At 37.0% G+C, this 15,557-nt stretch overlaps 1 protein-coding gene and 1 long non-coding RNA gene across 4 annotated transcripts; one reads left to right on the forward strand and one right to left on the reverse strand.

The window, feature by feature from the left end:
* Window positions 1–458: 458 nt before the first annotated feature.
* On the reverse strand, window positions 459–15,197 carry LOC122657829 (fatty acid amide hydrolase-like). 3 transcript variants are annotated; one of them, XM_043852621.1, is made up of 21 exons: window positions 15,143–15,197; window positions 14,907–14,986; window positions 14,594–14,703; window positions 14,436–14,496; window positions 13,693–13,880; window positions 13,480–13,609; window positions 13,258–13,335; window positions 13,018–13,165; window positions 12,450–12,562; window positions 12,293–12,368; window positions 10,444–10,515; window positions 8,923–8,974; window positions 7,177–7,257; window positions 6,995–7,078; window positions 6,784–6,887; window positions 6,570–6,662; window positions 6,252–6,320; window positions 5,854–5,918; window positions 2,771–2,832; window positions 872–967; window positions 459–736 (listed from the first exon to the last, which is right to left on the reverse strand). In XM_043852621.1, exons 2-21 carry the CDS (start codon window positions 14,983–14,985, stop codon window positions 674–676), a joined length of 1,824 nt encoding a protein of 607 aa, XP_043708556.1. In that variant the 5' UTR covers window position 14,986; window positions 15,143–15,197; the 3' UTR covers window positions 459–673. The 3 variants fall into 3 exon arrangements, with proteins under 3 accessions (XP_043708556.1, XP_043708555.1, XP_043708557.1); XM_043852620.1 differs by lacking the exon at window positions 15,143–15,197 and having other exon boundaries at window positions 14,907–15,004; XM_043852622.1 differs by lacking the exons at window positions 14,907–14,986; window positions 15,143–15,197 and having other exon boundaries at window positions 14,436–14,495.
* On the forward strand, window positions 14,617–14,826 carry LOC122657834. Its single transcript, XR_006332373.1, has 2 exons — window positions 14,617–14,753; window positions 14,795–14,826. It is a non-coding gene; the product is annotated as an uncharacterized LOC122657834 (long non-coding RNA).
* Window positions 15,198–15,557: the final 360 nt, after the last annotated feature.

Below are 15,557 nucleotides of genomic sequence, written 5' to 3' on the forward strand. Positions count from 1 at the left end.
CAGCTAGGGAGTACCCAACAAGCATCCAACCGCTGGGCTGGCTGGACACGCTGACTGGGGGCGCGCTGGTTTTCATATATGGCATAACAAATTTTCCAACAGTACACGCAAAGATAACTTTCTACCTGGTATAGTCTTTTTGAGTAGTATGAAAAGCTCCTTTAGTCATGGCAATGGTTGGATGGGAAGGTACGTTTAACCAGAAATTACCCTAAAGTTGCCAAAGTTGAGTTAGGTAAACAATACATAGTATGTCAACTAATAGCCCAATTCTTTCACTGACGAGGAAAACAATGTCTATAAAAAGTCACTTCCCTCAAGCTTCAGCTGCTAGCATGAAAAATGTTGGTTCAATGTTCAGCATTTTTTTGCGTATAATGGCTTCCCTCAAACATGAACCAGCCTCTTTCATGGTAGTGGCTCAAGTTTTTAACCATCGCCCCAGCAACACCTCTATAAAACTCAAAGTGGATGAATCATTGAATTTCTACTGGGCATATCCTGGAATTTTCAATGGAAAACAGATTATTTTGGAGCACAGCAGGGAATATAGTCCACCAGGCATTCATAAGAACAAACATCAAAAAATACAAGTGCTTTTGTGCACCCTATGGAGAAGGGGTAGATTCTTATAATGATTCTGTCAGACAACACAGTAATGTTCTACAACGCTCTAATTCCCCTTCAGGACGTCATAAAAGGTCGAAGGCCTCTTCCTAGAATCTGCACAGAGTTCCTGAAAAACACAAGAAGGATATGCCATACATTAGCTGTGCACTTTTCAATTGCTAGATGGAAATGGCAGAACATAGAAGTTATGAAAATCTCTACAAACAGCATCCTATATATCATTCCAGTCAAATAATAGTACCTCCACAGCGGAAGCTAAACGCAAGATTGAAGCTTCAGCCCATGGACGGCCTATCAGTTGCAAGCCAATTGGAAGACCTTGTTTGTCATGACCGATCTAAACACGAAATATGTTAGAAAAAGAAGATCAATAGAAAAAAACTACAAGCTCATCTTGAAGATGAGTAAAAGCAGAATTGATTGAACTTGAGATGGAAAGAGGGTCTTAAAGTAGTTCAGGACCCTTTCTCAGGCATGGATCATTCATAACAAACATTAGTCCTAATTATATTTGTAATACATGGAAGTCCCTTCCAGAACAAAACATTTTTCTCAAGAGCATTTCAAACCAAGAGACCAAAAAAAAAAAAAAAAGAGGTAATCAAAGTGAAGAACAAGCAGGAAATTTATGCAGTGGAAGCACAAGAAGTACTCACAATGAAAAAACAGAAAACTGCATCATTATTTGTCATTGCTGAGGTTTTTACATGAATTTCTAGCTCCCAGTTTTTCACAAGCGTGAAATAGATGAAGATGATTAGCATTGTCATGCATTTTAGTTGCAGTTTTAGTAACTACTATAATCTTGCAGAAGGGTTATTATTCAACCAAAACTTAAGAGACAATGAAAAAGATTCAAAAATTAAAGTTTAATCAAATTGTCTACATATCCCAACATGAAGCATGTTCATCCTCATTGACAATTGATATCACTGATCAAAAAGACACATGATTCTCTGGTGAGGCTGTCTAGAGGAGCCTGATTGGCACAGGAGTACTACATGACTGTGAACTCTGTTATGATTATGTATCATCTATCACCCAAGTTTTGAATCCTTGTTACACATTGGTCAGCTGCCAATCAAGTCAAGAGTGTCAAATCTTTGATTGGCTCTGTGGAGGCTTTTCAGGAGAGGTTCAAGAGGATAAATAATTCGTCACTATACTTGTTTAATGCAGTTAAATAGGAATATATGTTCCAGTGAAGGTTTTCGTCCAGTTTCCAGAAGCTTTTGGTCAGAAGATGGATGGATCACATGGAAATGTACCAAAAGAAACATAAAAAGTTCAATTGTGGGAGCAAGCAGATCGAATTTCTCATTTATATGAACTCATAATATTGGATTAGCTCTTACAACTTTAAGGCATAGTTGTCACGACGTCTAGGCGACCCAAGGTGTTGGAGAGAGTAAAAAAAATCAAAGCGAAACCAACTAGGCGACCAAGGCGCCTGGGTGCCTAGGCGACGACTTGACACCTATGCTTTAAAGGGTCGATTTTATTACAAAGACCAAAATCAATATGTTGTAGAGGGACTGTAATATAAAGGGCAGACCTTGGCGCAACGGTAAGGTTGCTCCATTGCAACCTAGTGGTCGTGGGTTCAAGTCGGGAAACAGTCTCTCTGCGAAGCGGGGGTAAGGCTACGTACATAATGACCCTCCCTAGACCCTGTAGTGGCGGGAGCCTCGCGCACTAGGTATGCCCTTTTTAGTTTGATGGCATTGGAATCCATATTTTGAGGAGTGTGTTGATTTCTTTCTATTGCATTCTGATATATGTGACACCTAATCAGCTGAATGGGGAAAAAGAACTTGATAGCAGAACATGTGGAAAGAGGAATATAATTCTAATGAATTAGGAACCTAGAAGGAAAGTTTCCTTATTTGAAGTTTCTTTTAATAGATCAGCAAGTTTTATGAGCTTGTAACGAACTACCAGCGGTTTACACAAAATCTTATTTTCTTTCAAAACACTTTTGTCTTAAATTGTAAAGCTCATGTGGATCTTATTCCACTTGAGTCTAGATTGGTCCCTCTCCTGCCAACCAACCCATGAAGCAGCATATCAGCTAATCAGACAATAACACCATAAAACACTTCAGTGAACAAATACCAACACATGGATAAGTTTTACCCACAGGGACAGATATGGCAGGGAGTCCAAGAAGATTGGCTGATACTACAAACTGCATGAGATATCCTGAAACCCACATTTATAAAGTATGAGATGAGAGTATGAGACTAACAAGAAAATAATGAATTTCACAAATGAAAATTAAAGTAGTCAGATATCACTCTGTAACTAGTATCAAGATCACTCCAAAATAACCAATGAGAGATTACAACTTGGATAATTTTGAGTGGATGTAAAATGCTGTGATGTAAACTTAAAACCAAAACAAAAGGGAAACTTCTCTAATCACTAACAATTACTGTAGAGTTAACAACTTTTTTTTTTTGGTGGGTAAAAAATATATTACCAAAACGAGGAAAATAGAGGGGGGGGGGAATGTACAAGGGGAAAGCAGGGGGGAGAAAAAAGCCCCAAACCAAACTAAGAAAGGGAGTGGGGCTGTAAAAGAGCACTATCCAAACCCCAGGAAACAACAATATGCCTATTCCTTAGGGAGTCACAAAAGTCCTTATGGGGGAGAAGAGTCAACTTGGAGGAAACATCCAAAGAGATGGCTTTCCAAATCTGATCATAGGACCAAGAATTGGTGGTCCATCTTCTAAGGTTCCTCTCCATCCAGATGTGGTACAGGGCAGCGCCAAACACAAGCTTACCAACAGTGTTGCAGATAGAACATCCAGGGAAGGTCATGACCATCCAGAGCCATTCTCTAGCGAAGGGGAGAGGTCTCCTGCTGCGAGGCCAAATAGAAGATAGTGCTTTCTGCCAGATGGTAGAAGAAAATGGGCAAGCAAAGAAAAGGTGGTCAATGTCTTCAGAACCGTTCCAACAGAGGATGCAAGAAGGGGAGACTGGGATACTACGGTGAAGGGAATTAACAACTTATTGGATGTCGTAACTAAATTTTTCTTCACTTCTCAAATAAATTACTTAGAGTTTAGTAGAAAAGTACGACAATGCAGAAATTTCACTTCAGTTCAACTACTACTGAAAATAGTGTTATTTTCTATCACGTCTTAGCCTTTTCTTCTTAAAATATTTCACTAGTACTTTTTATTACTTCACATTCAACCAGATGGAGCCCTTTGTCTTTTGAGCACATGCAATTTCAAGTATTCATAAAGGAAAGTTCAGAATAAAAACCTTCCCAAATGTCATGAATCAAATACTAAAATTTTGAACAATCATGATGCATTATCTAGTGATTTCCCAAGATAATTTCTGAACTACTAGGACCAGGTAGCAAAAATCACTGTATTAAGGAAATCATTGCTTAAAAAAAAAACATTGAAAAATTGTTGTGTTCCATTGACAGATATAAGCATAGGATATTTGATGCTGGACCCACATTCTATTTAAGAACACTTCATAAAAAACAAAAGAATACTAGTCATTGAAAAAATATCTTTGCACATGTCACTAATGGAAATAGTGTTAACATGCATCAGATGGACTTGATAGACTTAATGGGTCACAATCCATGTCAAGATTGCCCCCGATTTTGAATGACTAATATTGCATATAAGTAGCAAATATTACGCTAAAGTGCAAACGGGCAGAAGATAACCAAGGAACATGATGGTAATGGACTCTCAAATAATCCTCACACCATGATAGTTCGATTAGAATCCAGACTTAAATGCTTTATATCACAAGGAAAACAGATAAGTGTTCAAAGTGAAGAGTAGACAAACACCATGTGTATACTTGGAACATCTTTCTTCCTCTGAAATTGAAAAATGAAAATTCTAACAAGTAGAGATATATTAAGAAAGAGAAATATGGCTGCAAGAGAAGGCTGGAAGAGAATGGGGATCTGCAAACATGAGATTATTTTGAATCTATGATTCATATTAATCAGCCCCATAGTCACAGGTGATTCACATATTTCTCTGAGCTTTTGGCTGTCTGACATCGGTAAGACCTGAATCTACTCTTAGGTTTTATTGGGAGGCCTATGCCCCATAAAAACTGTCTACCTGAGACTGTCCCTTGACCCGTAGGTCCTGACACAAGGTTAGAATTCTAGCTCTTCTAGAGTGGTATCTCACTGATGGCTCGGGCCCCCCCGGAAGGAGACCTTCTTCACCCTCCACCTAAGCTGCGCAGGAAAGGCCCAAAGACGATCCCAGGGAACAGTAAAGCTTCAAAGTTTTCTGAGAACAGGTGATTCATCAGCTGTGCTAGGATGATATTATAGCAAGGCTGGAGGACCACAGAGGTTTTCTCCCAAAATTAGGAAATTCTCCAATGAACACAGCACTGGATAATAAGGACGAAAAATCTCCAAGTGGATGGATCAGCCAATACAGGAGTGTCTGGTCTTAATTTTGGATATTAGATCACGCATGATGCCATTAGCTTCATTATAGGATTCTTTTTCTGTTATTCTTGTGTAGTTACTTCTCTATCCTCCTTGATTTCATTTGAATTGGATTGTACATTCTACATGTACTGAACCATTTGGAATTATTTCTCTTACTAATAAATCCTGTCCATCATTTAAAAAAAAAAAAGAAAATAAAAGAGAAAACAGAACGACCACATGACAGTAAAGGACCATGGAAACTAAAACATTTAGCTCATTTTCTAATTGAAATAGATTTCTTCTCACAATTCCTCCAAATATTTTTTGTCTGGGAGTTGCAAAACAGATTGAAATTGCTTGTCAGTCTGGGTGCACAGGCTATTTCATTGCATTAAATTCTCAGATTTCTGTAGAATTATTAAAAATTTTCCATTGTTAATTCTAGTGTCTTCACATTCTTTTTTTTTATTTTTTGTGGTATACTAGTGTCTTCACATTCAAGTTCCATTATAAGTGGAGTTGATTTTACAAAATAAAAAATTCTACCCAAATTGAGTTTCCCAATTTTTTTTTAAAAATGTAGCTTTTTATTTGCCTGGAGTTATTTGACATCTTGTTTGGTCCTAATACTTGCATGATTGACTTTATCATGCATCAAGAAGCAAAAGTATTTTATTAAGACATCCAGAATAAGTGACAGTTGGGATACGGTTCAGTTGAGTTTGAGTATTCAGAATAAATGAAGATAAATCACTATCAATGCAGGTATACTGACTAACCTGTAACCTGTAAATTTGACTCCCCTAGGTTGAGAGAGCTTGGAGGTATTACAGGCGCTGTGATGCTGCAATGCAAAAGGATACTAAGTTATCTTGAATCATTGTCAGTTACAAGAAAATATCCCTTTATGCAAGTTATATATGATCACATTCACTATGCGAACATAACTTTTACATTCACTCTATTATTCAAGTATATACATGACAAAATCCACTCTTTGGTTGAAAGAGTAGCCTGCAGATATTCTCCTTATTACTACAAGGAAATGTCAAAGAAATGGCAGGAACAGACTGAAAAGGGTAGGGAATCAATCTAAAAAACAGCCCAAAAAAAAAACATCAAGTTTATTATAAGAAGCTATGTCCATGAAAATCTAGTAAGAGTTAGCCAATCATACCCTGTTGTTGGGGTTATTATGATATCAACCTTCTTGAAAATCTCCATATGATAGTACATGATCCTTCTCCTGCATCCAATCCGATCAATTTGAGAGAATATGGAGATTAATAAACATTTGACATTATAATCACTAATTAAGTTGTGAACAACCTAATTGAGAAGAGAATATCAAAAAGATGGACAACAGATGATCCAAAAAGGGATAGAAAAACAGATCATAATATACCGCACAACTGGATAGGTACTAAAACTATGACCATAATATTACCCAAGAATCTAATAATTATTCAAGTTGATGAGCATTATTTTTCCACACCTAATACGCTGGGAAGCGACATAATCTGATGCAGATAAGGACCGAAAAAGTGCCAAATTAGTGCGAGTATCAAGTGCCAATTGAGCATCTTTCCTACAGACCAAAAGAAACAAGACGTTGCAATATAACTCCATTTAAGTGAAAGCTATCATTAATTAGAGGAACCATACAAAAACCATTGGAGTTAGAGACTAGTTTAAGTAAGAAAATGTACCCATCTTCACAATCGGGATTTAATGTGCATAGTGATTCAGAACCAAATGAAACAACTTGGGCAGTTTGCATCTCATGCAGCTCCGGTATTGTAATCTCTATAGTCTTGAACAAAAAATAGGTAAATTTTTTATGTGTCAATCCTTGAACCAAATTTTCCTTCTGAATAAAGAAGTTGAAAGTATCACATGTTACAAACAGGGCATACATACTTCACATCCATGAGTTCGTGAAAGCAGATTAAGAACTTCCTCACACTTATCAGAAATATCAGTTGAGTACACATCATTAAACCACTGCAGATAAACAACCATATAACCATAAAGTTATACTTAGTATCCATGAAAGTTGACACTTCAGCCTATCTCAACAAAAGGACTATCATGATCCATACCTCTGTATACTTTCCGAGTCGTAGTAATCTTAAAGCATTTGAACTTTCATGTGATGTCAAATTTGGCAAACAAGGGGGGGACTACAAAAACAAGTTGACAATAGTTTTGATGGATAGTTTTTGAGATACTTATCAAATTTAAAAATAAGACCTTGAGCATTTACAAATGTCATGTTTGAGGGTAGAAGAATTGGAACACATGACAAAGCGAGAAAAAGGAGTACCAACTTAACAAAATATAGAAAAGAGGTGCACCAAAAGCATAAGTAGTGTTTACATTATGCATTTTACGTGGTTTAACATTGTTAAGCAGAAAAAGCATAGCACAATTTTCAACCCATTAGGAGACAATCATGTGAAACCTCGTCATGGCAAGAAAAACATACATTAGCATCAAAAGAAACAAGTAGAAAGCTTGAAGATAAGGGATGCCAAAATGGTGGCCATCCTCAATAATTACATTCTAATGGTTAAAGAAATCTTTCTTATGGTGGCCATTTTCTCAACTTTTTGCAGTACTAAATTATTATTATGAATGTAACCTACAAGTAGTAAAGTTCTTAATATTTGATAGAAGAAAAAGTAATTAATAACATTTATGTAATATTAAACCAACCACAGACGAAAATAATGGAATAATAGCCACCACTGTTATGGTAAGAATGGTTAACAACAGTTGCTACTTTTTCCAGTTTATTATAAAACATCTTATAAAGTTCCTGTGCCTGAAAAATTGCGAACGGTTTTACATAACTTAGAACAGCCATTGTGAAGAAAATGAGAATCATATTTTTATTTGCAAAAGTTTGAATAGATGCATTTCCTGAGATTGAGAAATAATAGTGATTTGATACCCGAACTACCAGACAGGCTTCATAATATTCCCATAATATGGTTTAGTAAAAGTGATCAAGCTTCCACACTAATAAAAAATGACTAGAAAAAAGAAATAAGAGTTAAAAAAAAGGGCATGCCAATACTGCATTATATGATGTCAAGTAAGTCATTCAGATGCCGAAGAATGTGGTGTATGACCATCTTTCATAGCATATCAGCTCAAGATATTAAAAATATGGGCTCAGGATAAAGCAACTTCACTACCTAGAAAAATGCTTTTGAGAAAGAAAAAAATTGTAATAGAAAAATTCAGTGGTAATCTCTATTATTTTAATTTTTCTGGAAGACCTTCATTGTTAATGCTGTAAAAAATGTTACCTGTTTTCTCTGGAAGATCAAAAGAGTAGAATACAGAAGAAGAGAGTCAAAGGCCTAAATTGTGCAAAACGGGCTTGATATGCAGTAGCCATTGACCCTAACGGAGTATCTTTGAGAGAAGCATTTCATTACTTGATTTGAAAGACGATATCAACATCAGAAAATCTAAAGAACCAATGAAAATCAGGTGTATACTTAATGCATTTTCCCGATGGACTTTCAAATCTGAAGATTATTGAAGGATATGCTTCCGTTTTGTTACAAGGATTAGCAACATGGCTTCTGGACAAAATCCTTAAATGTATTAAAAGGAAATTTTGAGTTTAAATTTCTTGGTAAGTTAAAACATTAAGCACAAATTCATGCAATTCGATCTCAAGAAAGACAGCAGTTAAAAGAAACCATAAATCAGCAAAGGAGTTTTTTGTATGTTCATAAGCAAGTCTGGAGCTACTAATATATTTCAGTTCAGGTGAACACTAAAAAAGATGCTGTGCATATTTTGAATAAAGAATAGGTTCAGAATGTTACCGGATTCAAACTGATTCTATCAGCAAGAGAGGAGCCCAATATTGCTGCATACCTGAATGATGCATCACTACTATAAGAACATCATCAATTGCAACAAAAAGTAGCCTATGAGAGAAGGCAACAATTGCTTATCTATATTCTCAAGTCATAAAAGTCCAAAGAATGTACATACAGGAATTCTTAGAAAAAACTTCAAACAATATATGAACAAAGTAGTGGAGTTGATGGAATTTAAAGTTCTAAGAGATGACACATTTAGTTGTTCCTAGCAGTCTCTAACATATGCATTTTGTGAGGAGCATATCCAATTTGGGAATGCAACATTTGATATATCAGGAGCCCTGATAAGGAACTTCAAACAATGTGAAACATCATAACACATTGTGATTAGTTTATTTATCTTATTACTATTATCATTGTTGTAATAATAATGACAACAATAAAAATATTAGTAGCATCGTTTTGGCCAAACAGAATTGCAAGCTGAAGTGAACGAGATTATGAATTCAGCAAAAAAAGTGTTTGCTCAAACTATGGCAATAAAAATAACTTTGTAATAAATATTATGTCTTAGTCTTAGCACCCAATATAAATAAATAAATAAATAAATAAATAAATATATATATTTATAACCCAAGGATTCGATACATTTCGAAATTGAGAAATCTCTACGGGCGCAGGTTCTATCAGAGAACAATTAGCCAATCTGGATTTGCAAATTGTTATAGATTTTTCATTGGTAGAATGGAAAGAATTAGGGGAAGAAGGTCCCACAGGTAATGAATGGGCTTGCATATTGTCTTGTTTTCTGCTCTTCTAGTAAAGACAGGCTACCATAGGGAAAGAGAACACTACCTCGGCGTGTGTGGTGCACTGCCCCTGTGCCCAGACACAGGGGTGAGCGAAATGACCGCCGCACCCCTGGAATTTTCCGCCTTTCTATGGGGGTGCGGTGGTCATTTTACGCACCCAGGTAGTGTTCTTTCTCTCATGTATACATAGGAAAAATCTTGTTGTAACCTTACTTTTTTGCCCTTCTAATACAACACACTTTTTTTCTTTCAATGAAGGTAAATCCTGTCATTTCACACAAACAGTGCATTAAATGACTTTCAACTTTTTGACAACCCTTTTTACCCCTGCATTAAATAATATTTGGTAATAAGACAAGGGGAAATTAAAAGGTAACAAATTGTAAGTTCACCACTTTGGTGACAAGAAGTTGTTTGCATATATATATATATATTGTTTCACTGCATATGATCCTCAACTCAGGTGGCAATAAAGTTGGATAATCCCCAGCTGGCATGAAAAGTTTAAATGCAGGAAATAGTAGATTAACCATACAAAAAATAAAAGATTACAGGAGGACAAAGCAACAGCCACAACCTAACAGATTCATGAAGAGGCAAGAGGCAAAGCATTGGCAGAAGGATCAGTCAACTGAAAATGGCAAGTCAGTAATGACAATACAAGCAATAAGATTCATAATTCATCAAGGACCCACAGATAAAAGCTTACACAAGCATGACATCCTCAACTGTGGATGCAATTGGTCCAATGATTTCCACAGTCCCACAATCACAGAGTGATCTGTAAAACAAAACCAAGAAGAGCTAAACTTGAATTGCTGATGCCAAACAAAGCCTAAAATGATTCTTAACTTATCAGCTAGACACAAATCAAAAGAGAGCTAAAAACATTATGCATTACCATGCCTTCAAAAGCAAAAGAATTTTAGGAGTTTAGTCCCACATCGGCTACTTATTAGCGTACAGCCCCCTTGTACACCTGGGAGTCCCTCCACCTACCAGTTCGAACTTTTGTGGTAGAAACTTTACAAAAAATTATTACTAATAACTAGAGAATTAATAGGCCACTATCTTCAGAAAATAAATGCACAATTTCATTCAAGCTTGTTACGTATCATAGGAAAGATAACAGAACAAAAGATCCAACTATGTGGACAGAAAGCTTAACAGTATCTCTTTACATTCTCAAACCAGTGAAAGCCAAGTTATTCACCAGAAAGCTGATTAAATACTTTCTGTTCTACTAAAAAAGATAACACTTTCTCGAACATATATTATATATAATTTTTCAACTAAAATATTCTGGAAGGTGCCTGCTGGTTCAGATGGAAAACTCGGGGGCATGTTTTTTCCAAGACCTGGGATCCAGCCCTACTTTCACCTCACTACCAATCAAAAAAATCAAACACTCTTTCTAATCCAGGTAACTAGTGTTAATTTTACAGCTTTAATCCCGCTAAACTAATTGAATTTAGTACCTCCCACCCCAGAAAAAAAAATCCAAAATGTTTCTGTATAGCTTTCCACTAGATCAACACATGTAATTAGGCATAATGAACCATTGGATGTAAAGAAGGTGGTATAGGGGATGATGTTTCACAGAGAATTAAAATAGGATGGATGAAGTAGAGAAGTGCGTCCGGAGTGTTGTGTGATCGACGTATTCCTTTAAAACTTAAAAGGAAAATTTTATAGGGAGTCATACGACCGGCTATGATGTATGGTGCGGAATGTTGGGCAGTTAAGATGCATCATGTAGATAAATCCAATGTGGCGGAGATGAGGATGTTGATATGGATATGTGGCAAAACTAGGAAGGATAAAGTAAGGAATGATCATATTAGAACTTATTTGGGAGTAATTTCGATACATGATAAGATACGAGAAATTCGTTTGTCCAGTACGGAGGAGTGATTTGATTCAGATTGAAGAAACTAAAAGAGCCAGTGGCAGACCTAAAATGACCCTAGGAAAAGTGGTGAAGAAAGACATGCATAGCTTAGGCCTTGTATCAAGTATGACCTGGAATAGAGCTAATTGGAGGGCAAGGATCCATGTAGCCGACCCCATTTAGCTAGGATAAGGCTGAGTTTTTGTTGTTGTTGAACCATTGGGTGTAAATGTTTCAACCCAGATATCGAGCCCAAATATTTTGTTTAATACATACAATTCTGGATCCAAAAATGGATCAGAATATCCTAACCCAAACTGAAAAGACTGGAATGGTTCAGCAGGCTAGGAGGTTGGTTCTGGAATTCCCACCAGTAACCCTTCTGTAATTTTTATATAGCATATACTACAAAGAAAAGTTCAACTTTGGAACCAGACACTTTTCTCCCCAAACCCACCCCCGCCCCCCACCCCCAAAAAACAAAGGAAAAAAACACATAACAGGATTGGGTGGAACTCCTTATGAGGAAATACCAGAAACCCATGGATTACTATTTAAAGTTTCCAATAGTACTTTAAATAAATATAACAAAAGGATGTCATCTTATATGAAGATAAAAGGCTGACATCAGCAATGATTACACAAAACCCATTGTTCACCAGCTTACCCTTTCATGTTAGTCCGCCCATATGTTGTTTTCAAGCCCACTACACCACAAAGTGAAGAAGGAATTCGAACTGAACCTGTTCAGAGAAGCATGAAACAGAATTAGACTACATCTTGAGAAAAGGATTGCTAGAAACATATCTAACATGTTGTACAACCTCCAGCATCTGTTCCTAGTGCAGCTGAACATAGTCCAGAAGCTACAATTGCTGCTGAGCCAGAAGAAGATCCGCCAGTATATCTATCTAGTGCATGAGGGTTCCTCGTTGTTCTGTAACAAAACAAGATTTAGAAAACAACTACGGTTATAAAGCAATTTCGCACATCCCTGAAAGCGGGTTTCAGATGGCAAGATAAATAAAGGCCTCAGATGTAAGTAATTATGCTACCTATGTGTAAAACATAGAAGACTGGCAATTATTGAAAGGTAGCATATTAAAGTATTCAACATTTAGATATAAGGGTAAAGAAGAATCAAAAAGAAAAAAGCAAGACCAACTATCTAAGACACAATTACAATTTTATCAATCTAATACATAAAGATGCTAATAATTGGTAGTACAGGCTGAAGCCTAATTAACCAACAAAGTAGAAATAAAGAAAGACACATATAAGGTCCAAAAACTTATGAACACTCAATACAAATTTGCAACCGATGCTTCATAAGTGCAAAAGCAAATTTAACATATTCCAAGAAGAACTTAACACTGTTAAGCGGATCCTTACCCATAATTTGGATTGTTTCCAGTAGTCCCAAAGCCCAACTCATGCATATTTGCCTTCCCTATAAAAATTACACCACAGCTCCTCAATTTTGAAACACAAACTGCATCTTCTTTAACAGGACGGACCTCATGATACCATGTTGTTGCACCTGATTGATACATCTCCAAGCTAAGTTAAATATGTATAAGCATCTCTAAGGGGGAAAAGATTTTTATGGGAAGAAGAAAAGGAGGATATTACCCTTAGTTGGATAAGGGTAACAGTCGATATCATCCTTGATTGCCATGAAAATGCCATCCAAAATAGAAAGTGGTTCTCCTACAAAACCAATGACCACATATCTATAAGCAGGAACCTCAAGGACGATGACAGCATTGCTCAGCCATACTCAATACATCAGGAACCACCACAGTCTATTGTAAACTCATAACGTTTAGCATGACTAGCAGCTAGCACAAGTACCTTCCTCAAACCTCTGTGTAGAAGCGGCAGCTTGTGTCCTCAGTTCCTCGGCATTAAAGCTGATCAAGAATGGCATCGGAGGCTTCCTCTTGTTGAACTCCTCCATGACTGGGATAATTTTCTCTGCAACCTGTATGTTGGAGGTTCATTTCTCCCTTCACAGAATTATTTAAAAAGAACTGTCATGACAGCACAGAATCTGAAGTGATTTACCATTAATGGAGTTACATGTCCAGATCGATAAGCATGTGCATAATCACGGATCTTCCAGTACAAAAATGGAAAAGAGTCGCCAGACCAGTGAAGAGCAGGATCATAAGGAGGAAGGCACTTCAAAGCTAATTCAACACGATCACCAGCGCCGCTATCTTCTTCCATGACAATTATACCAGGTTCCTTTTCTACATCCGTAAAAATCATGCAACCTATGTTACTTTGGTACTTCAGATGAGCATATTGTTACACCTCACTGATTGCTTGTCACCTTCAATAAAACTATTCATTTTCTGAAATTTGCATAGCATTTCTATCTGAAAGAAGATGCTTCAATGGACATTATCAAGTCATACTGGTTTGTCAATGTACAGAAAAGGTCATTTTAGTTTTCTATGAAATGAAACCATTTTTCCTAGTCTTCGGTGATGGAATGGAACTGGATCGAGTTTCAGTGAAGAGAATAAGCAGTATCATTTCATTAAAGAGAAATGGACCATTGGAGAGAGCAGAAACACCAACATCTGGAAAATAAACAACTTTCTCGCCCTCTTAAAGCCTTTCCCATTCAGGGATTGGAGAGGTTGGGGGGGGGGGGGGGGGGAAGCCAACAACAACAAGACTTGTACAGAAGAACTGAGCTGTCGATGGTCAGCATTGGTACAGGGATGAAGTCATTGATGAGTATAAGATACAAATTTTAAAAAATGAAAATGAATCACGAAAACAGGAACAAGAAACACCTTGAGGTGGGAACTCAGGTTTAAACATGGGTTTTTCTGGAATCACAGTCCTCCGCAACTCCTGTAAATTAAAACAGCCTTGCATCAGTCTCAAAACAGTCTTAACCATGAACTGTGTAATAGGGACAAAAAAAACATTATTTGGATCAGGATCAAACCTCATCCGTTCTGTTCTGCTTCTTCAATAAAGACAGGATTAAAGACCCTACAAGTGGAGCTTCAAGCAACCAAACGAACAACTTCAATGCAAACCCTGTTAAATGAGGAGCTGCAACCAATAAACCAAATCAGAAGAAGTAACCATCTCCATCAGGACAAGTCACGTATGTTTCCAGTGCAATAATTAAACCGCAGCTAAGCCACATTCTAAAATCTAGAAGGAAAACGGATATAAATGAAATTGTGAAAATGAAGAAATCTAAACCAAACGGAGAACCCATATGAAGCAATGAGCAGGCAAAGCTATCTAACCTTGTATGGCTTCATGTTCATACTTGACTGCCGTCAAGTCAACTTCCTCCACCGGCAACATCACTCGCTTCTTGCCCATTCTTAAAACAAAACCCCCCGCTGAAACTCAATTCACTAAAAAATTTCGCAACGATCGTGATTTAACGCGAGAGCACAATCCCATTTGCAGAAAATATTCAACAAAAAAAAAATGAAAGTCAACAGGAATATTTGAGAGAGAAAGGGAGAAAGAGTACCTTTTGATATGAAAACAGGGAAAGCAAGTAACAGAGCTGATTCACAGTTGTTGGGATTGACGACAAGAAGGTGGGTAGGTAGGTAGTTGCTACTTTATAATTCAATGCTGACCAAAGAACCCAGTTTCCCAAACACCTCTCTCTCTCTCTCCTTTCCTTTCCTTCTTCAAATCGTTGTAGTTGTGTGGAGCCTCTGCGGAAAGATCGAAGTGAACGTTGTCTGGGTGATCCAAATTCCAAAAGTTAGTTGACCAACAGAAAGATCTTACTGACTCTGACCCCCATGAACAGTGAAGAACCAGTCCCTTATTACTTGGTGCATCTCCTGTATTCCTGTGGACTCAAGTCTGGATTGTCTTCTTCTTGCACCGGATACCAACCAACTGAATTTGGTCAACGTAAAGAACTCCCAGTG

The sequence above is a fragment of the Telopea speciosissima genome, chromosome 4 (assembly GCF_018873765.1).
Source record: "Telopea speciosissima isolate NSW1024214 ecotype Mountain lineage chromosome 4, Tspe_v1, whole genome shotgun sequence".
NCBI classification, from domain to species: domain Eukaryota; kingdom Viridiplantae; phylum Streptophyta; class Magnoliopsida; order Proteales; family Proteaceae; genus Telopea; species Telopea speciosissima.

Coding starts and splice junctions, on each gene's coding strand:
- LOC122657829 (XM_043852621.1), bottom strand. CDS start 14,985: ATGGGCAAGAAGCGAGTGATGTTGCCGGTGGAGGAAGTTGACTTGACG. Junction 14,704..14,906: donor TGAACATGAAGCCATACAAG/GTTAGATAGCTT, acceptor TATTGGTTGCAG/CTCCTCATTTAACAGGGTTT. Junction 10,516..12,292: donor GGGCGGACTAACATGAAAGG/GTAAGCTGGTGA, acceptor TTTGTTTTACAG/ATCACTCTGTGATTGTGGGA.